The 21,387-nt window shown below is 47.8% G+C and overlaps 2 protein-coding genes across 6 annotated transcripts in view; both read left to right on the forward strand.

Moving 5' to 3' along the window:
- KIZ (kizuna centrosomal protein) overlaps positions 1 to 2,089 on the forward strand; it is a 99,416-nt gene extending 97,327 nt beyond the window's left edge. For 2 of the 5 annotated variants that reach the window (XM_075925796.2, XM_006116240.5), the window contains exon 11: positions 1,569 to 1,908. In XM_075925796.2, coding sequence (XP_075781911.1) covers positions 1,569 to 1,663 — 95 coding nt within the window. In that variant the 3' untranslated portion in view covers positions 1,664 to 1,908. Of the gene's footprint in view, positions 1 to 1,568 lie in introns of all 5 variants that reach the window. The other 3 variants (XM_075925795.2, XM_075925798.2, XM_089777561.1) reach the window with 3 other exon arrangements.
- A 17,127-nt stretch (positions 2,090 to 19,216) lies between these two features.
- XRN2 (5'-3' exoribonuclease 2) overlaps positions 19,217 to 21,387 on the forward strand; it is a 96,631-nt gene continuing 94,460 nt past the window's right edge. Inside the window, exon 1 of the mRNA XM_075925794.2 lies at positions 19,217 to 19,578. Coding sequence (XP_075781909.1) covers positions 19,504 to 19,578 — 75 coding nt within the window. The 5' untranslated portion in view covers positions 19,217 to 19,503. The remainder of the gene's footprint in view (positions 19,579 to 21,387) is intronic.

Below are 21,387 nucleotides of genomic sequence, written 5' to 3' on the forward strand. Positions count from 1 at the left end.
TCCTGTTTGTTCATACACCAGACGATTGAGTAAATTGCTCTGAGTCGGAATGTTTTAGCAAACTACCTGTAGAAACAATGAAGTGGAACGTCTAAATCAGTGTGCCGTATTTGTGCACAACCATACAATTTAACAAATAACCCTTGTAAGCTATGCAGTGTGTTGCATATTCATACCTAAAAGTATAATAATGCCAACTGTAACTGTACAACGAGGCTAATACAGTGATAGGTTTTAAATTGGCTGTTACTGGTACCACCCAAGAAGGAGATCTTGGAGTCACATGGAAGGGTCTCTTAAAACATCCACAATATTCAGCAGTGGTCAAAAAGTCTAATTGCTGTTAGGGAGTGTTAGGAAAGGGTTAGAAAATAAGATAAAAAAATCATAACATATCATTGTCGCACTTCATAAAACCATAGTATGCCCACATCTTGAGTACCGGGTCCTGCCCTGGTTGCTCATCTCAAAAAGGGTTCAGTGGAACTGGAAAAGGTTCTGAGAAGGACAAAAAAGATGATCAAGAGTCTGAAATGGCTTCCATGCAAGGAGGGACTTTAAAAGACAAGGGCAGGTCAGTGGAGGAAAAGAGACAGCTAAGGCAGGGAGATAAGTGTGGATAAAATGGTATGGAGAAAGTGAATAGAGAAGTGTTATTTAAGAACATAAGATTGGCCAGACTGGGTCAGACCAAAGGTCCATCTAGCCCAGTGTCCTGTCTGCCCACAGTGGCCAATGCCAGGTGCCCCAGAGGGAGGGATCACAACAGGGAATCCTCACATGATCCCTCTTCTGTCACCCATTTCCAGACAAACAGAGGCCAGGGACACCATTCCTACCCATCCTGGCTAATAGCCATTGATGGACCGAACCTCCATGAATCTATCTAGCTCTTTTTTTGAGCCCTGTTAAAGTCGTAGTCTTCACCACATCCTCTGGCAAGGAGTTCCACAGGTTGACTATGCGCTGCATGAAGAAAAACTTCCTTTTGTTTGTTTTAAACCTGCTACCTATTCATTTCATTTGGTGACTCCTAGTTCTCATATATTTACCCTTTCACACAGTACAAAACCCAGGGGTCACCCAATGAACTGAATAGGCAGCATTTTTAATCAAACAAAAAAGAAAGAATTTGTTCACACAACACGCCACTGACTGTGAAACTTATTGCCATGGGATGTTGTGGTGTCAAAGGTATAACTGAGCTCAATCAAGAATTAGATAAGTTCATGGAGGGCAAGTCTCCCAATGGCATTTAGCCAAAGATGGTGAGGGATACAGCTCCTGCTCAGTGTGACTCTAGACCTCAGAAATCAAGGGTGAACCACTCCAAAACTGCTTTGTGCACTCTCCTTCGTGTGTTGGGACAGGCTACTGTCAGAGACAGGACATTGAGCAAGATGGACTCGTCTGATCCAGTCTGACAACTGTCATGTGCTTATGAGTGGTATAGTGTTTCTGAAAGGCTGTTGTCGGTCTTAATTCTAGTCTTCTGCAGTATGTATGCTATATATATGATTGCCTAAAAATGCTTTGATTTATTATTTTATTGGATTTCTTTCTCCCAGCTTTCTGGGGTGAATCTGATGACAGCAACTCCGAAATTGAGGCTGCTTTGCGTCCACAAACCCATGCAGATGAATTTGATGACTTCTATGACTGACGTATTTAACATGTGTGAGGTGGGGAAATCGAAGCTATGCTCTCCTGCAGAAGCTGCAGTTTTAGTCCGTGTGTTTTGCATCCCTAGCTCTGTGGTGCAGCGAATATCTTGGTATTTAGAACCTTGTTTGGCCATAGAAATGTTGACCAAATAATGATCAGCGTGTCTCTTTGTTTGCATACACGTGTTTTTTATTAAAAGTGTATTTTAAGAAACATTTTGAATTCAGACGGATTTCTTTAAAAGTGTCCATACTTCTTAAACAGTCCGCGGAAGAGGTGTGTCAGTGGCTGACTGCTCCCCACGGCTGGAAGGACGGCGATGGGATCTCCTTACTTGTCCATTTGCATAAGCCTCCCTTTTAATCCCGATTGGTTCTTATTATTCCAGACTGGAAGACTGACTCGGTGTTGATCAGGTCCGTCAGGGCAGGGGGCTGGCGGTGTGGGGAGTGCAGGAGTCAGGGTGGGGGAGGAGGGCTCAGGGCAGGAAGCAGGCTCACCGGGGCTGCCCACAGCAGTGAGCATGGCGCTGCAGCTGCTGCCCTCCCCCTAGCTCCTTAATGGTGGAGCAGCTGCCAGCTCCTTTGTTTGGGGGGAGGGGGGAAGCTAGATGGTCTGGCCCCAGCTGCCAGCCCCCCGGGGGGGGGGGAGGTTGCAGTCCCTGGCCCCCAGTGGGGCGCCTCCCTGGGGGGAGATGAGCCATAAGACTTGGGGTTCAAAGGACTATATCCAACAGTGCCCCCCATAAGGACTCCGGGGATGCAATGCCCAGCCTTTGAAGCCCCGTCCCCAGGAGAGGGTGGCTGTCAGATTCTCTCATCCAGGAGACAGGCAATCAAAGGGCCAAGCTGGACCAAGACGCAGGTGGATCTGCCCAGTAGCTGTTCTGGTCCTGAGGGCGCTCACGGCTTGTGACCTCGGGGAAATCCCAGACGTGCGTTTTGAAGGACTGACGCCTCCCAGAGCCCGAGGCTGGAGCTGGGACAAGCTTTTCTGCATGTGCGTAGGTTTGAGTCCGTCTTTTCTGTATATAACCAAGTGTGCTTGCATATACGTGGCCACCCAGCTCTTTATAACTGCAGGCTGTTAGTGTGGGCCATAAGCTCTGGAGGGAAAGCAGATGTCTTGCCTTTGTAGGGTATTTACGCTGCAGCCTCCCCTCCTGTCCCCGTGCGGCCGGGAGTCTCAGAGCCTGGGTCAACTGCTGCAGACTCCAGGGGTCCCCAGGCCCTGGTGAAATAGGGGGGCAGGAGGGGAAGGAATTCCCAGGCCCCGTGAGGAAGTGCAGTGGGGGGGGGGGGTGAAGGGAATCCTCATGTTCTGGGTGAAGTGGGGGAGGGAGGAAATGGCGAGGCTCCATTGTGATGTGGGGGGGGGGGCGTGCTGGCTGCTCTATAACCCAGTGTGCTATGGGGGGGCCTTGCTGGTTGCTGGGCTTGGGCAGTGGGTGACTCCACTGGCGGCTATTTGTAGCACGGCCCAACAGAACAGCGGATGAGTCACGAGGCAAGGGGCTCACAAGCTGTCCGACAGGTCGCCTCCCAGGGAGCGAGACAAAGGGAGGAAGGCGGCAGGGGACCATGCTTCCCACCCCACACCCCACGGATAAGCAGGCCAGGGATCCAGTGGCTGGGGAGGGGCCTCGAGCAGCCTGGGCTTCCACCTGCGCCTGGCAGCGCTGTCCCCAGGAGCGGGTGCTGACTCGAGCGTGCAGGCCTGGCCGTGTGCTGCATGGGGCGCTCCAGAGTCTGTGTGTCCTTGTCCCCAGCCTCCGTCCAGCAGTGGCTCGTGGTGGGACGCTGTCACCCCCCCCACCTCCGGGGGTAAGAAGTGTGGGTGGCCTCCCCAGATTCTGAGAGCAAGAGCCCAGGGGAGCTGTCTCCTGGCGCTGCGCGGCGCAGACTGGCACTGCACTCGCACGGACCGCAGCGTGACGGCCAGGCTGAGAGAGCTGAGCAACGATCGCACCAGAGCCCTGCGGCGCCCGCCAACCCCACCCTATGGGTCCCCTAGACAACTGAGATATAAAAGGAGCAATCAAGGACGATAAAGCCATTGCGGAGAAACTAAATGATTTCTTTGCTTCAGTCTTCACGGCTGAGGACGTTGGGGAGATTCCTGAATCTGCACCGTCCTTTGTGGGTGATGAATCTGAGGAACTGTCCCGGATTGAAGTGTCATTAGAGGATGTTTTGGAATAAATAGAAAAACTTAATGTTAACACATCTCCGGGACCGGATGGCATTCATCCAAGGGTTCTAAAAGAACTCAAATGGGAAACTGCTGAACTATTATCTGTGGTTTGTAACCTGTCCTTTAAATCGGCTTCCGTACCTAATGACTGGAAGGTAGCCAACGTGACACCAATATTTAAAAAGGGCTCTAGAGGCGATCCTGGCAATTACAGACCGGTAAGTGTAACTTCAGTACTGGGCAAATTAGTTGAAACAATAGTAAAGAATAAAATTGTCAGGCACATAGAAGAACATAATTTGTTGGACAAAAGTCAACATGGTTTCTGTAAAGGGAAATCCTGTCTTACCAATCTATTAGAGTTCTTTGAAGGGGTTAATAAACATGGGGACAAGGGGGATCCAGTAGGTATAGTATACTTGGATTTTCAGAAAGCCTTTGACAAGGTCCCTCACCAAAGGCTCTTGTGTAAATTACATGGCCATGGGATAAGAGGGAAGGTCCTTTCTTGGATTGAGAACTGGCTAAAAGACAGGAAACAAAGGGTAGGAATAAATGGTAAATTTTCAGAGTGGAGAGGGGTAACTAGTGGTGTCCCCCAATGGTCAGTCCTGGGACCAATCCTTTTCAACTTATTCATAAATGATCTGGAGAAAGGGGTAAGCAGTGAGGTGGTAAAGTTTGCGGATGATACCAAACTGTTTAGGATAGTCAAGACAGAAGCAGACTGTGAGGGACTCCAAGAAGATCTCACCAAACTGAGTGATTGGGCAACAAAATGGCAAATGAAATTTAATGTGGATAAGTGTAAAGTAATGTACATCGGGAAAAATAACCCCAACTATACGTACAGTATGATGGGGGCTAATTTGGCTACGACAACTCAGGAAAGAGATCTTGGAGTTATCGTGGATAGTTCTTTGAAACTTCCACACAGTGTGCAGCAGTGGTCAAAAAGGCAAATGGGATGCTAGGAATTAAGAAAGGGATAGAAAATAAGACCCAGAATATCTTACTGCCCTTGTATAAAACTTTGGTTCGCCCACATCTTGAATACTGTGTACAGATGTGGTCTCCTCACCTCAAAAAAGATATTTTGGCCTTGGAAAGGGTTCAGAAAAGGGCAACTAAAATGATTAGGGGTTTGGAACGGGTCCCATATAAAGAGAGGTTAAAGCGACTGGGACTTTTCAGTTTAGAAAATAGGAGACTGAGGGGGGATATGATACAGGTCTATAAAATCATGAGTGGTGTGGAAAGGGCGGATAAAGAAAAATTATTTATTAGTTCCCATAATAGAAGAACTAGAGGACACCAAATGAAGTTAATGGGTAGCAGGTTTAAAACTAATAAAAGAAAGTTTTTCACACAGTGTGTAGTCAACCTGTGGAACTCCTTGCCAGAGGAGGCTGTGAAGGCGAGGACTATAATAGAGTTTAAAGAGAAGCTAGATAATTTCATGGAGGTTAGGTCCATAAAAGGCTATTAGCCAGGGGATAGAAATGGTGTCCTTGGCCTCTGTTGGTCAGAGGCTGGAGAGGGATGGCAGGAGACAAATCGCTTGATCATTGTCTTCGGTCCACCCCCTCTGGGGCACCTGGTGCTGGCCACTGTCTGCAGACAGGCTACTGGGCTAGATGGAACTTTGGTCTGACCCAATACAGCCGTTCTTATGTCCACGGGCAGGTGGTTGGGGAAAGAGACATGGCCAGCCAAGAGGAATGCACATCTTTCTCTAAAGCCCTTCCTACAGATTTTACCCCAGGATAGGTTCTATTCAAAGATGACTTGGTCCCCAGATTTTGTCCAGTCCCAAATGCTGGCAAGTTTGGTAAGCATGGTTCATTTTCCAAGAAGTAACTAGCAGTTCTAGTACTAACTTCCCCCAGACATGAAGCAATAGTATATAAATTCTTCTATGCAGAACGCTAGTGAGATTTCAGCCAGATGAATTCAGATTTAATATTCCCTGGAAATTATTTGAGAATTTGTTTCCAGATTTTGTCCAGTGCAAAGACAGTCTATTTTATTTCTATGCCACTCTGGCTTATTATCTATTCCCTTGCTAATGAGCTTTATTTGAATTTATTCCCCTGCCTTTTAAAAAGAACAAATTCACTTAATCCTATCTTCTCTCTCTTTCTACTTTTTTTCTCACTAAGTGGTCTGATTAGTTTCCAACAGGCCAGATATCTTAGTTGGTGTAAATTGGTGCAGTGCTGTTGATTTCAGTAGAGCCACATTGAATTACACCAGGTAAGGAACAAAATGAAATGTAGGGTGCTACTCAATAAAATATAAAAGTATACTTTTTGAACAGAATCAACAAGATGAAAGCTCTTGTGTAGCTAATGTATTTATAGGATCACCATTATCCTACTATCTGAGTACATCTGAATCTTTAAAGCATTTATTTCTCACAACTTCCTTGCCCTGTGAAGGAGGGAAGTAATATTATCCCATTTTACAGATAGGAACTGAGGCCAAGTCTACACTATAAACTTACATGCACATAACTTTTGCTCAGGCGAGGGGATGTATGTGAAAAATCCTCACACACCCTCGATTGGTGCAGTTTTACTGACCATTTTAAATGTAGACCCGCCTTGAGACACAGCGAGGCTAAGGCCAATATCCGTATAGATCTTTAGGAGTCTAATTCCTGTTGAAAGACCTCTGAGGATCTGGCATTGAGGCTATGTCTACACTACAGGATTTTTACGCAAAAATCTGTGGCGCATCCACACCTCAAGTGCGTTTTTGTGCAAGAAAATCTACAGTCAGTTGACCAAACAGAGGGCTTTTTGCGGTGTAGGTACACCTCCTTCTACGAGGCATAATGCCTTTTTGAACAAGAGTTCTTGCGCAAAAAGGGGTGTGTGGATGCTCTACGGGGGTTTCTTACGCAAAAAGAGCCTATCACAAAAAGCACAGGTGCTCTGATGGCCATTCTGTTAAAGCTTTTGTGATGTGCTTTTGAGGTGTGGATGTGCTTCTGCAAAAAGCTTCTTGTGCAAAAACCCTGCAGTGTAGACAAAGACTGAGTGACTTGCCCCAGGTCACAATGAAAGTCTGTAGCAGAGTAGACATTTGAACCAAAGACTCTGGTTAATGCCCTATCTATGAGGTCATCTTTCCTCTCTTCATTGTTTATATACAGTCTGGAAGCTGTGCTTATTACTTCTCATGCACCATAGCAAGACACATTAAAAAGGTGTCAATAAGCCACAAAACACAACCTAAAGATTTTGCGGCTAAATAATTTCCTGGGAACATGAGACCGAAACGCATCTGGCTATAGTCTCATTAGCGCTCTGCAGTAGAGATCTGACAAAACATTTGTGTCTACACTGGGAAGGTTTGGTGACAAAAGTGCTGTCGACATGCAAAGTTGCCAAAAGTGAAAAGCAGTCAAACCAGTTTTCCTGCCTCCTACTGGTGACATTTCCTGACCACATTGCTAGCTCCCCTGTCAAAAGATAGAGCCAAGCATCCTGCTGTGCAGTGTTTCGGGAAGGCAGAGCTGATCCCTGCACTTCTTGGGATTCTCTCCGAGTTCTCCCCCAGCCTCCTCAGCTGCTGGGAGCAGCAGCATGAGTAGCTCCATGAGCTCTCCATGCTGAGGAATGGCCAAGTAGCACAGCCGTCCTGCCAGCTCTTCCCCTGCAGTAACAGTCTGCTTGCTACTGTGTCCCTAGCAGGGAACATTCCAATGATTTGCTCTTTTTGTTTGTTCCCCAAAGGGAGGAGGTCATTCAGCTGTCAGACACTTCCTGGAGCTTTGAAAGGGAAGGGGGCACATTCCTGCAGGGCAGCAGAGATCACAACACACTGAGCAGAGCCATTAAGACAGGCACTGGAGGAAGCCAGTTCTCTCAACAATACAAACAGCACTGGCTCTTTGTTGACAATCAAAGGAGGAAAAAAGACAAAAGTCTCTCACAGGGCTGGACATTTTTTGTCGCCAAAACTAGATGTTTTTCCCAACAAAAGTTCCATTGTAGTATAAATGCTTTTGCTGTTTTATTGCAAAAAGGCAGGTTTTGGCGACAAAACATACCAGTGTAGACAAGGCTAATTGGTGGCAGCAGTGTTTTTAGTGCTTTCTGAATCTTGAAATCACTGATTCTGTAAGGTAACTCCATTTTAACTCCTTCTGAATGATGCACCACCATACTTAGGTGTTTCCCATTCCTTCAGTCCAGGGCAGTCATTGACACAAAGACTAATATTTGATGACAGATGGCTCTGTGAGATCCTGGTAAGGCAATATCTCACTTTTGGAATTCAAGTGATAGCTGAGTTCCTTTAGAGCATTACTTATGATACTATTATTGTGCACAAACTCATTAGATGTAAAACATTCTGCCAGTCAACTTTATTCTGCACTTTCACAGCTGTCATCCTGGCAGCCCGAAGATTAAGACAGATGATGCTGATGGACAGTAGGATTGCAATCTGTACAGCCTTAATAGATTTAAAGCTGCATGCCACTCATCTAAGGGAAAGTACTACACAAAAAATAGAATCGATTGCTGCAGTTTATACACAATTACACATTACCGAATTATTTTTGTAGAAAAATACTGTGCCACTGCAGAAACGTCTTGTATAGATGCATTTAATCACTGTCTAGGTTTTAATGGATTAAGACCAAATTTTAAAGGCAGGCACAATAAGTGTGTCTGCAAAAAGGTTGCATACCCCCGGTGTACTCACAAAAGCCTGAATTAGAGCATTGGACTTTCAGTGCAATTACTGGATTTGTGTGTGTACGTCCTTTGCCTGTGCAGTTACTGGGGTTTTGTGCTGGTTTGCTTGGGCAAAGTTAGTCCATGAACACTTCTGAAGAGCAGTGTCTATCTGTGTTTGGAAAATTTGGTCAAAAGGTTCCTTTTATCCATTGAAGAAAGAGTTGTCTATATGCAGTCTGTTGTCCAGAAGGGGGTTTTAACCCCATTGACATCACCCTGTACTTGGAGGGAACACAGGGGCTCTGCTGGAATGGTGTCAGAAAAGACACAAACAAGGGTGTGGGGTGGTTGGGTCCTCTTGTCTGAAGAATGCACCCTAGCCTGTTTGAAGGCAGGGCGTGAGGGCGGTGAGAGAAAGGACTAGCATGCCTAGTGGTGAGCCCCACAACAAACTCAGGAGTTGGCTCTTGTATTCATGGCCCCTGCCACTTCCATCCCAAGAAGGGGTACAGTTGTGGCAGGGGCAGAGGCAAGGGAGACCTGGGATCAAAGGACCCCTTGATGTCACTTGGGAGCAGGCACATTGATGCATCAAGGTTACAGGTGTCTAGTACAGGTTGGACCTCCCTGGTCTGGCACCCTTGGGCCCTGACTGGTTCCAAACGAGGGAGTTTGCTGGACCGGGGAGGTCAATTCTGGCCCCTTACTGCCAGGCTCAACCGGGGGCCACTCACCCCCCAGCTGCTGGGTCCCCTACAGGCTGCTCCTCCAGTCTAGGCAATGCTCCCAGCTCAGGATACATCCCTAGCTCTGGCCGCCAATCCCCCCCTTGACTAGGAGCCCCTACTGACTATGCTCCCGGCCCTTCGCCAGCCTGACTCTCAGCCATCAGCCTGGCTCCTGGTCACTGGCCACTCTGCCACTGGACATTTGGCTGGCTGGCCCCTGCTCCCAGTCACAGGGGCTCTCTGGTCCACCAACACCCATGAGCCTACCAGACCATGGATGTTGCTGGAATGGAAGAGGCTCAACCTGTATTTACATTCTAGTTCACCAAAGGGTGTCTTGTAGGGGTTCTGCTAAAAGCCCAAAGCCATAGGGGCCATCGTAATCTTTGTAAAATGTATGCGTGGATAATACGTAAGAACATGTATATATAGGAATTGATGGTCTTAGTGCCTTGAAGTGAAAGGCTGGTCACCCAGAGATGACATATCTTAAAACAAATTCCACCAAATGTGTGGGGGGGGGGGAGAAGGGGGTAGAATTCATTTATCTCCATGGCAGGCCATTGTGTGTCTGATGATGGAAATCTATCTGCATGCTGAGTCAAATGCTGAGATGGCAGGGCAGTCAGCCTGGATTTGTAAAAATCAAATCATGTCACACCAACCTGATAGCTTTGTTTGATAGGATAAGGGGGAAGTGGTAGATATGGTATACCTAGACTTTAGTAAAGAATTTGATACAGTCTCCCATGACTTTCTCATTAATAATACAATCTAGATAAGGTTACTATAAGGTGAATGCATAACTGGTTGGATAACTGTTTTCCGAGAAAAACACAACAAATGGTCTGATAGCACTTTATAGACTAACAAAACATGTAGATGGTATCATGAGCTTTCATGGACGGAGCCCACTTCTTCAGATGACCGGTCTACATGTTTTGCTAGTGCTACCAGACTATTTGTTGTTTTTTTCTGTAACAGACTAATTCAGCTACCCCCTGAAGCTTCTGTTTTCAGAGAGTAGTTATCAATGGTTCACAGTTATGCTGGAAGGGTATAACAAGTGGTGTTCAGGGATCACTTTTGGGACTGGTTCTGTTCAACATCTCCATCAATGATTTAGATCAGGGTTACTCAACTTCGGAAGCCCAGGGGCTATAATGATACAGCACATGCGAAGGGCCGCAACTTAAGTGTGATTTGCATATACATGCAAATATATATGCAAAGAGCTTCTTTCATACTGATGGGGAATGAATACAAAGATTAAGACAAGAATACCTCCCATGCAAACCCCATGTAAGTCAGTTCTGTTGCTATTAATAAATCGCAGTATTTACCCGATTTCCACTCATTTGACAGCACGTTTAATGAGCAATGACAACCCAGGAATTTAGCTACTAAAACACATATCAGAAGAGCATTATATTGACTACTTTTTTGTTTTGGCTCCCACCCGCGGGCCGCAAACAAATGAGCCGCATGTTCAATAAACCTGATTTAGATGATGGTATAGGGAAGATGCTTATGAAGTTTGCAGATAATGCCAAGATGGGAGGGGTTCTAAATGCTTTGAAGGATAGGCTTATAACGCAAAATTATCTATTCAAACTGGAGCAATTGTCTGCATGTGTTTAGCCTGGAAAATAAAAGACTGAGAGGGGACATAACAGCTTTCAAGCACCTAAAATACTGTTACAAGGAAAGGGAGAAAAAATTATTCTCCTTGATCTCAGATAAGACAAGAGGCAATGGGCTTAAATTGCAGCAAGAGAGGTTTAGGTTGGACGTTAGGAAAAAACTTCCTGTCACGGTAGTTAAACACTGGAATAAACTGCCTAAGAAGTTTGTGGAATCTCCATCATTGGCGATATCTAAGAGCAGGAATGGTCTAGATAAGCGGTCACCAGTCAAGACAGATTTGGATCTATTGATAAATCCTGAAGCTTCTGACATGCGATCTTGACTGATCTGACTGGGGAAGGCTAATCAAATGCCGGCAATTCACCTGCCCCCCCCACCACCATCATGCTGCTCCTGTTCTCTGTGTGGGATTGTCAGCCGATGGTCAGGGCAGTGCGTGGTATGTGTGTTATACACTCGAGTCTTCAACTGCTAGGATCGAGATCCCTTCACAGCGGGCAGCCTAGGGAAGTCTGACGGGCGCCCCCAAGAGTTTGCAGGGAGAGTGTGTCACATCCAAGTCTTTAGCTGCTAGGATCGGGGTCCCTTCGCAGCGGGCAGCCTAGGGAAGGCTGACAGATGCCCCAAAGGATCTGTCTCGTGGAGGCAACATGATCCAAATGCATCTGCCCCATGACCAGCTGGAGTTCTTTTGTGTTTGGCTCTGTTACAGCAACAGGAGGAGTCAAGTTAAAACTTCAACAGTTAGGCTATGTCTACACTGGCGGCTTCTTGCGCAAGAAGTCTTGTGCAAGAAAACGTTAACACTGCCATCGGCGAGCTGTGCTTTTGCCCAAAAGCATCCATGGCAGTGTAGTATTTTGCGCAAGAAAGCTCTGATGGCCATTTTAGCCACAGGGCTTTCTTGCGCAAGAAATCCCTGCCAAGCGTCTACACTGCCCTCTTGCGCAAGAACTCCTGCACAAGAGGGCTTACACCTGTTAAAAAAGAGCGTAGCTCTTGCACAAGGAGCCCTCTCTTACCATGCCGTACTGTAAATTTACTTGCGCAAGAGCGGGCGGGCAGTGTGGATGCTCTGCAGATTCTTGTGCAAGAACGGCTGTACTTGCGCAAGTTTTCCGTTAAAAGCATTTTCGGAACAGAGCATCTAGATTGGCACGGACGCTTTTCTGCAAAAACACTTTTTGCGGAAAAGCGTTCGTGCCAATCTAGACGCACTTTTCTGCAAAAAAGCCCTGATCGCCGTTTTCGCGATCGGGGCTTTTTTGCGGAAAACAAATCTGAGCTGTCTACGCTGGCCCTTTTGCACAAAGGTTTTGCGCAAAAGGGACTTTTGCCTGAACGGGAGCAGAATAGTATTTCCGCAAGAAGCACTCATTTCTTACAGTAGGAAGTCAGTGCTTTTTCGGAAATTCAAGCGGCCAGTGTAGACAGCTGGCAAGTTTTTCCGGAAAAGCGGCTGATTTTCCGGAAAATCTGGCCAGTCTAGACACAGCCAGTTTGTATTATGGGTAGGGCTGGGGGAGGCTACCACACACACACCTTGGAGACAGTGCTGGGGGGTAATCAGGGAGCTAACCCAAGGCAGAAATAAGCAAAGGTAGGTTCTTCATGCTCAGGGCAGGTGGTAGAAAGGGGTGTTAGAACCTAACTGTGTCTACATTGGCACGATCTTGCGCCAAAGCAGCTGCTCGCGCAAAAACATGCTGCCTGTCTACCCTGGCGGGGAGTTCTTGCGCAAAAACACTGATGTTTTAATGTGTGAAATCAGTGCTTCTTGTGCAAGAACTATGATGCTCCCGCTCAGGAATAAGCCCTCTTGCGCAACTGTTCTTGACAATTTTTAGAATAGTCAACACCTTTTTTTAAAACATAGCACTGAGATAATATCCTGCAAATATTTACACTTGTGCGTAACTTTACATGCTCAAATTATGGCATTGGCTTGAGGTGGTGAAATCTTGGCCCCTCTAAAGTCCGTGGCAAACCACCTAGGTTGGATGTGGAATAAACATTTTTACCATTCTTGTCTTTGGGGGTTTTGCTAGTAGGAGTGGATTTCTACTGTCCTTGTTGCTTCTCTGGTAGGTTACCATTTATTTCAGGAGTCTATATTTTTTTAGTTCATTGGCGCAAAAGCTCGTATCTGGCACAACAGCACAGGATCTTTTACACAGATGATGTGTAGGTCTCGTTCCTTTAGGTATATTTTTATTTGGCAAGCACTGTGGAATGGACATTTCCTTAGAGGGATTTCATAAAATAGATTTCTGCACGTGGTAGGTTAACTTTTTCCATGAAGTGTTTATTGAGGACTTAAATAATGTGTGAAGCTAGCAAAGACAAACAATTTCAACCATAATTTAAGCCAGTAAGAAAAGGAGATGATTAGTATTGTTTTTATTATCAGAAAGACTACCAAATGCTCACACACTGTTCATATTAAGTCACCTCTCTAGGTGGTAAGTACTGTAGAATAATGTCTAGGAGAAGTAGTGCTTGAACATTGCTGCAGTCAGGGTACATTTTTGAAGGAACAGATAAAAGCCAATCTTTTCCTTATACAATAAATGTAGCACCCCTCTGAGGTTATTGAGAACTTATTCAAGTCACAGAGATATTGTATGTGGTTTAATAACACAATTAAATGAAGATAAGAATGAGAAGTACAAAATTGGCTTAACTTATTTTACTGTAAAGACAAGGTTCTTTCCTTCCCCCTCCAATACTCTTTTTTACATCCTCACCAATGTCATTGCCACAACGTAGGTGGAATATTGTCACAAAGACACAGTAAAGTATAAAACCTTGATCACAGTAGCCCCATTTAATATCTGAAGATTTAATTCAGTTTTAACACTCTCATATGGCTAATTTAATTTTATTTGCTTATGCAATGCATACATGAGGTGGCAAAGTTTTATTTATTGCTGCTCATTGTATTTGTCACAAATCATGCCTTCTAATTTCCCAGATTGTGTTTCTGATGAAGTTGTATCAGATCAGTTATGTACTTCCACCATTATATAATCATTATGACTTTTCTTAAAGACTTCCACCTTTGCTTGCTTTGTGTATCACCACAAGAGGCAACATATCCACAATCTATTCTGAAGGGGAAAAATAATCTCCTCTCCTAGGCTGTGTCTAGACTGGCCAATTTTTCCAGAAAATCAGCCGCTTTTCCAGAAAAACTTGCCAGCTGTCTACACTGGCTGCTTGAATTTCCGCAAAAGCACTGATGATCTCATGTAAGATTGTCAGTGTTCTTGTGCAAATACTATGCTGCTCCTGTCTGGGCAAAAGTCCTTTTGCGCAAAAGGGCCAGTGTAGACAGCTCAGATTTGTTTTCCGCAAAAGAGCCCTGATCGCAAAAATGGCAATCGGGGCTTTTTTGCAGAAAAGCGCGTCTAGATTGGCACGGATGCTTTTCCGCAAAAAGTGCTTTTGCAGAAAAGCATCCGTGCCAATCTAGACGTTCTGTTCCAAAAATGCTTTTAACAGAAAACTTTTCCGTTAAAAGTATTTCCGGAAACTCATGCCAGTCTAGATGTAGCCTTTGTGTTTCAAACCTGTCTCTTTATTGTACAGACACATAATTTCTATGGAATAAGGGGGGGGGGGGATCTTAAATTTTGGTAAAACCTTGCTTAATTTTTTTATGTATCTGTTTTCTGGATTAAGTGTGTCAGTCACAACTAGAGAAGATTTTTTATAAAGTTTATAAATGCAGTTAATTTATCAATGCATTTAAAAATGCTACTAAAGCAAGACTGTCAGTTACCAATGTCCACTAAGTAAGGGGTAGTGCCTAAATTGAGTTGCAATTGGGTTCTTGGTTCCCCATTTGCTGTCTATTGGTCCTATATTGCCACTTGTTAGTACAGTATCTGATCAACTTCCACGTGAAATCAATAGCACTAGAGCCCTAAATGACTTCATGAAGGCTGTCTACACTGGGCCACTTATTCCAGAAAATCAGCCGCTTTTCCGGAATAAGCTGCGAGCTGTTTACACTGGCCCTTGAATTTCCGGAAAAGCAACGATGCTCTACTGTACAAAATCAGCCGCTATTCCGGAAAAACTATTCTGCTCCCGCTCGGGCATAAGTCCTTATTCCGGAACACTGTTCCTGAAAAGGGCCAATGTAGACAGCCCAGTAGTCTTTTCCAGAATAAAGCCCCAATCGCGAAAATGGCGATCGGGGCTCTTTTCCGGAAAAGCACGTCTACATTGGCCACAGACGCTTTTCTGGAAAAAGGGCTTTTCCGGAAAAGCAGCCTGCCAATGTAGATGCTCCTTTTCTGGAAAAACTGAAAACTGAATAGTATTCCGTTTTAAGCATTTCCGGAAATTCATGCCAGTGTAGACACAGCTGAAGTGTCTAGAATTTTTTTCAGAGTAAAAATTCTGTTTGGGGTAAGGTATCTTGTGTTTGCTTAGGTGAGTTGTAGAGGTTTAGAAATAGAGGATGAAAGTAATCTGCTTCAGTGGGGAAGTATTCTGCTATTGATTAATACCGGTGGGTATCAGGAAGGAATTTTCCGTCAAGCCAAACTGGCAGCGACCTTAAGAGGTTTTTCACCTTCCTCTGAAGAATGTAGAGAGGCAGGTTATGTGCTGCTACCTACAATGAAGGTAATCTGGAGACGGGGAAAGCACTACTGTATGCTCCTGCACTTCTCTGCACTCGTATGCAGAGAGCAACAATCCTGACCTTAAAAAAATGCTATTGTTTTAAAGTAGTCTTCTTTCTTCTTTGTAAATTCATATATTCAAAACAAGCTTGTTCTGAAAATCATTGATTACATTTAAGAAAAGAAAGATTGTATAAAATAATAGTGATGCTTATATTAAGAATAATGCTAACGAGTCATAATCCCAATCCTAGATCCCAAGATCTGGGCACTTTTAAGTTACCATAATCAATAAAGCAATGCCTCCCCAAATGTTGGTGAACTGTAATGGCTACACTGGAAAACAGACGTGGTTGGTGAGGTACAATACAAGCTGAGTTATCCAGCACTTGAATATTCAGAGTTGGTTAACTGGCACCTGTCATAGATGGCAATACAATTACTCCTTCAGTTAACCAGAAATTTGCATTTGCAGAAGTCAAGTTTGCATTAGTAAAGTTTGTTCACACTTTGTACTTCTGCATATAATACCACTATCTGATATTATCTAACCCATCCTGGAACTATAGCCAGTGTATGGTAAAAAATTCATGAACCATAGTGTAAAGCTCAAGTAACTGGCACATTTGATTAACCGACAACCCCCAGTTTCCCATGAACTAGAGATGTTAAATATCAGTTAATAGAATAGTCAAGTAACCTCATGAATTCTTATCAGTTACTCGACTAGTCTATAGTGGAGCCGACAGCCAGTGAGGATCCGACCTGCCACTGAGAAGACCTTTGCCACTCCACGCTTCTGTCTCTAGTAGTGTTGCCAACCCACAGAAATTTCATTTATGGACAAAATGGGGAAAATTTATGGACATAATTTTTATACTACATTAAGACGACAAATAGCCAAACGTGAAAGTAATTGTCCTTTATACATCACAAGTACAATATGCTATTTAACTCACTTTCATTTAGTTAGTCATGGTCCTGAAAGTTTTTCACTGAGCTAAATAAACAACTAAAACGTTCAATTTCTGCTGCTCCACAGTAAAATGGCTGAAGCAGCACAGAAGAAATTTAATTGCTATAGAATCATTGGTTTTTGAAATTTTATTGCACTTTTACAAAATTTATGGATACCTACTGTTTTTTACAGACATGTCCAATTCCAGCTAATTTTTTACTGACTGTAAATTTGTGACAGTTAGCAACCCTGGTCTCTATCTCACAGGCATCAGCGCAGGGTGCCAGGAGGGAGCTGATCCATGAGGGGGCCAGTTTAAAAACCAGCCCCCCTTACGGACTGGCTGCCTGTTGCCCTGTATTGCTGCTTCTGGTACCGAAACTGAGCCAGGCTGCCTGCCTAGCTCCTAATACCCTTTAAATGCAGAGCCACAGTTGGGGTAGGTCCCTGACCAAGCTGGGCTGCAGGCCAGACTTCTAAAAAATTTACTGGCAAAGGGGTGGGGGGGAAAATACGTGTAGTCTATCGCATTAATTGATAATCGATTACAACACTATTATACCGCTACCATGAACTCCGAGAAACAGAGCTTGTACTGTGGTATATTTTATCAGACCAACTTGTACGCCCGCAGTGCTCTTGTTCAGGTCTGAGAAAGGTGCTGAGAGCGTCTCAGATGAAAGCAAGGCGGAAAGGTAACTCACCAAGCTCCCTTCTTGTCCTGTCGTCGCGGCTGATGGGCCCCTCTCCGGCTATTTCTACACTCGCGGCTTCTTGCGCAAGAATCTATTGCCCGCCCGCTCTTGCACAAGGAAATGTACAGTACGGCGCGGTAAGAGAAGGCTTCTTGCTCAAGCCCTACGCTCTTTATCAGGTGTAAGCCCTGCTGTGCAGGCGGCAGTGTGGACGCTCGGCTGGGATGTCTTGCGCAAGCGAGCGGCCGCACTGCCAGGCACGCTCTTGTGCAAAAGCACAGCGCACAGGGCCGCGCGGACGTGTTCTTGCGCAAGCGAGCGGCCGCACTGCCAGGCACGCTCTTGTGCAAAAGCACAGCGCACAGGGCCGCGCGGACGTGTTCTTGCGCAAGCGAGCGGCCGCACTGCCAGGCACGCTCTTGTGCAAAAGCACAGCGCACAGGGCCGCGCGGACGTGTTCTTGCGCAAGCGAGCGGCCGCACTGCCAGGCACGCTCTTGTGCAAAAGCACAGCGCACAGGGCCGCGCGGACGTGTTCTTGCGCAAGCGAGCGGCCGCACTGCCAGGCACGCTCGTGGGCAAAAGCACAGCGCACAGGGCCGCGCGGACGTGTTCTTGCGCAAGCGAGCGGCCGCACTGCCAGGCACGCTCGTGGGCAAAAGCACAGCGCACAGGGCCGCGCGGACGTGTTCTTGCGCAAGCGAGCGGCCGCACTGCCAGGCACGCTCTTGCGCAAAAGCACAGCGCACAGGGCCGCGCGGACGTGTTCTTGCGCAAGCGAGCGGCCGCACTGCCAGGCACGCTCTTGCGCAAAAGCACAGCGCACAGGGCCGCGCGGACGTGTTCTTGCGCAAGCGAGCGGCCGCACTGCCAGGCAGGCTCGTGCGCAAAAGCACAGCGCACAGGGCCGCGCGGACGTGTTCTTGCGCAAGCGAGCGGCCGCACTGCCAGGCACGCTCGTGGGCAAAAGCACAGCGCACAGGGCCGCGCGGACGTGTTCTTGCGCAAGCGAGCGGCCGCACTGCCAGGCACGCTCGTGGGCAAAAGCACAGCGCACAGGGCCGCGCGGACGTGTTCTTGCGCAAGCGAGCGGCCGCACTGCCAGGCACGCTCTTGCGCAAAAGCACAGCGCACAGGGCCGCGCGGACGTGTTCTTGCGCAAGCGAGCAGCCGCACTGCCAGGCACGCTCTTGCGCAAAAGCACAGCGCACAGGGCCGCGCGGACGTGTTCTTGCGCAAGACGCCGCCAGTGTAGACGTGGCCCACCCAGCCGACGGGCTCCCAGGTGCTGGGCAGACCCCTTGAGAGTGACGGGCTGCTGGGGGCAGACCCATAGCCCGGGCCGGGCGCCAGGCTCGCAGGGGAGGTCAAGCAGAGCGCCCAGGCTGGCGGGGGGCAGGAGCCGGAGAGCGCTGCCTGAGGGAGCCAGGCTTGGCCTAGGCAGGGGGGTTGATTTGCGGGGCTGCAGGAGGGCGGGGGCCTGAGCCGGGGAGGGGGGGTTGCTCGTGTAACAGACGCAGGTGCGGCGGCGGGGCCTGGGGCCTGGTCCGCCCCGAGCGCGGGCCTGGGAGCAAGGCCCGGCCACTGAGCGCCGCCGCGCGCCAGCCCAGGCCTCGCGCGCCAGCAGCCACCCGCAGCGGTTAACGGCCCAACCGCCACTGGGGGGAGCTGCCTAGCCCCGCCCCCGCCCTCTGGGCCGGACAGCGGGGAGAGAAGCAACTTGGCCTCGACCTCGGCGCCTGCGCAGCCCACCCCACCTCTCCCCTCCCGAGCTGCGCGCGCGCGCCCCCGCCCCCTGGCTTCAGGCAGCAGCGCTCGAGCCCACCTGAGGGTATCGCCAGAGCTGCGGCTTCAGCAGAGGTCACTGGGCATGCGCGCTCTTTGCGGGCATGCGCGGTAGCGCCCCCTGTCAGGCTGAGACGAGGGGGAGCGGCCGCCGGAGCCGTGTGTGGAAAGGGGGAAGGCCAGTCTCGGGGTGCGGGCGGGCTATTTAAGAGCCGGGCGAGCTTCTCTCCTTCCCGTCCCGGCAGGGAACGAGGCGAAGGCTGGCCCCGCCCCCGCAGCGTGTCTGAGGGCCGGCAGGGAGCGAGCTCGCCCTGCGCAGGCCCAGATATGGCCACCCGGAGTCACGTGACTTACCCCGTCCCCCACCGCTTCTTTCCCCTCGGCTCCCCCCGCGCTTCCTTTCCCAGCGTTCCGCGCGCCGCCCTCTGCCCCCGGAAGTCCGGTTCCGCCGCTGCCTGGGTTCCAACTGCGCGGGGCCGCTTCTGCATCCCCACGCGGGGCCATGGGAGTCCCGGCCTTCTTCCGCTGGCTCAGCCGCAAGTACCCCTCCATCATCGTGCACAGCGTGGAGGAGAAGGTGAGGCCCCGCCCGCCCCGGGTTCGGCCTCCGGCCCGGGGACCAGCTCCCCTCCCCCGCGTCTTCCCCCCCCCCCGGCCTGGGGACCAGCCCCCCCCATTCTACTCCCCCTTCCCATTGTCCCGGGCCAGCGGCCTCCCTCCCCCTTCTGCTCCCAGCCTGGCACCGCGTCTAGCAACGGCGGAGCGGGCCGCATCCGAAACACGCGGGGGGGAATCAGCTCCCCGCCCCCCCCCCCCCAAACTCCTCCAGTTTTGTTTCTCCCTCCTCCCCGCTGCTGGGCTGGGGATCGGCTCCTGTCTCGCTGCCGCCTCCCCTCCAGTCCTGACTCTACTCGACCACTTTGCTCCCTGCATTGCGGGGCGCAGGCTCCGTGGAACACACAGTCCCGGTTCCCGTTTGTTCCACTTAGGCTGGGTAACTACACACGGGGCTTCATGTAACCGGGCAGACTCCTTGGTAGAGCAGGGAGCCCCCTCTTCCCCCGGGTTTGGAGCTCTGGCCTCATCTTTAGCTGTACCTGGGATGAGCCTGCTGAGGGAGGGAATACAGCTAGTAGCCACCCTGTGAGCCTCAGCAACCGCAGAGCTGGGGCTCCTTTGACTTTTTTGCAGTGTGTTTGTGTGTGTTATGGATGTGGCCCCACTCAGTGTGGTCTTCCACTCACTTTGCTAGGCACAGTACAGGCATTCAACAAAGACACGTCTTCTCACTTGTGAACAAACCCAAAGCACTAAGAAATTCTACAGATTTGTGATATTATGTGTTGTGCTAAGGTGTACGATTAGTTACATTTTGATATATTATGGCGAATTGATTTATATCTAGCAAATGTGGCTGTGCCTTATTTATGCTGTGACTCTGTGCAAGTAATAAATCACAGTGAAGAAGCTGAATAGTGTTGTCATCCAACTGCCAGCACCTGCCTCTTTTAGTCTTTAAATTGAAGCTCAAAGCTTTCTTGTCACGTGGCTGCTGCTGTTTTCAGAACATTTGGAAACTGTGCCTTTTATGTACCGTTTCTCATCATATTTTCTGCAAAACTCAAGAGAACTGAACTTTTTTGCTCCTAATCTAAAGTTAGTATCAAGTAACTGTTGGCATTCCTTTTCCTGCACCCTCCCAGGATTGCTCATTTTGTGTAGCACAGAAGCTAGCACTTCCTATTTGTTATAAACACTTTGTCTGTTTATGCCATTGCCTTTTATTGGCACTCTCATTAATGACAACTCAACATTAGCTACCAGGAAATCATTATTGCTTAATGACTGCCTGGGTGATGTGATAGCTGAAACTGAATCTGGAGGTCTTTAGCAGTCTGGTCATTAATGGCCATGAAATGCCTGACCTGAAGGTCACTGTTGCTGCTATTCAACTTAGGAAAAATGTGAAAAATAAATACTGTTGAAAAGTTGAATGGCCTGATGCTATGGAGAGAGTGTTTTGTTTACAGTGCTGATTTCTTCTGGGCTGTTAGGCTGAACAGTAACCAATGGAAATAGTCCATACGATTTATGATTGTTAGCAAATGGCAGAGATCACAAAGGTTCTATCTTAGTGTGTTTAAATCCTATAACTACGAACACTTCTCAGCTGCAGAGTTTTAGGTTTTAAAGTAACAAACTTAAATGTACTTTTACAGTATTGGTCATACACAAATATTAGTGCTTGTCAGAATGGTTTGCAAGTAAACTTGTGTAGATAGTTTAAGGATGGAAAATGGTATAATGGGAAAGTTTGTTTGGGGAAGAGTGGTCAGAGATGTATTTTGGTCACTTAATCTTTTCTCCTGTATAATCCTGAAATCAC

Source organism: Pelodiscus sinensis, chromosome 3, assembly GCF_052426305.1.
Source record: "Pelodiscus sinensis isolate ZL-2025 chromosome 3, ASM5242630v1, whole genome shotgun sequence".
NCBI classification, from domain to species: domain Eukaryota; kingdom Metazoa; phylum Chordata; order Testudines; family Trionychidae; genus Pelodiscus; species Pelodiscus sinensis.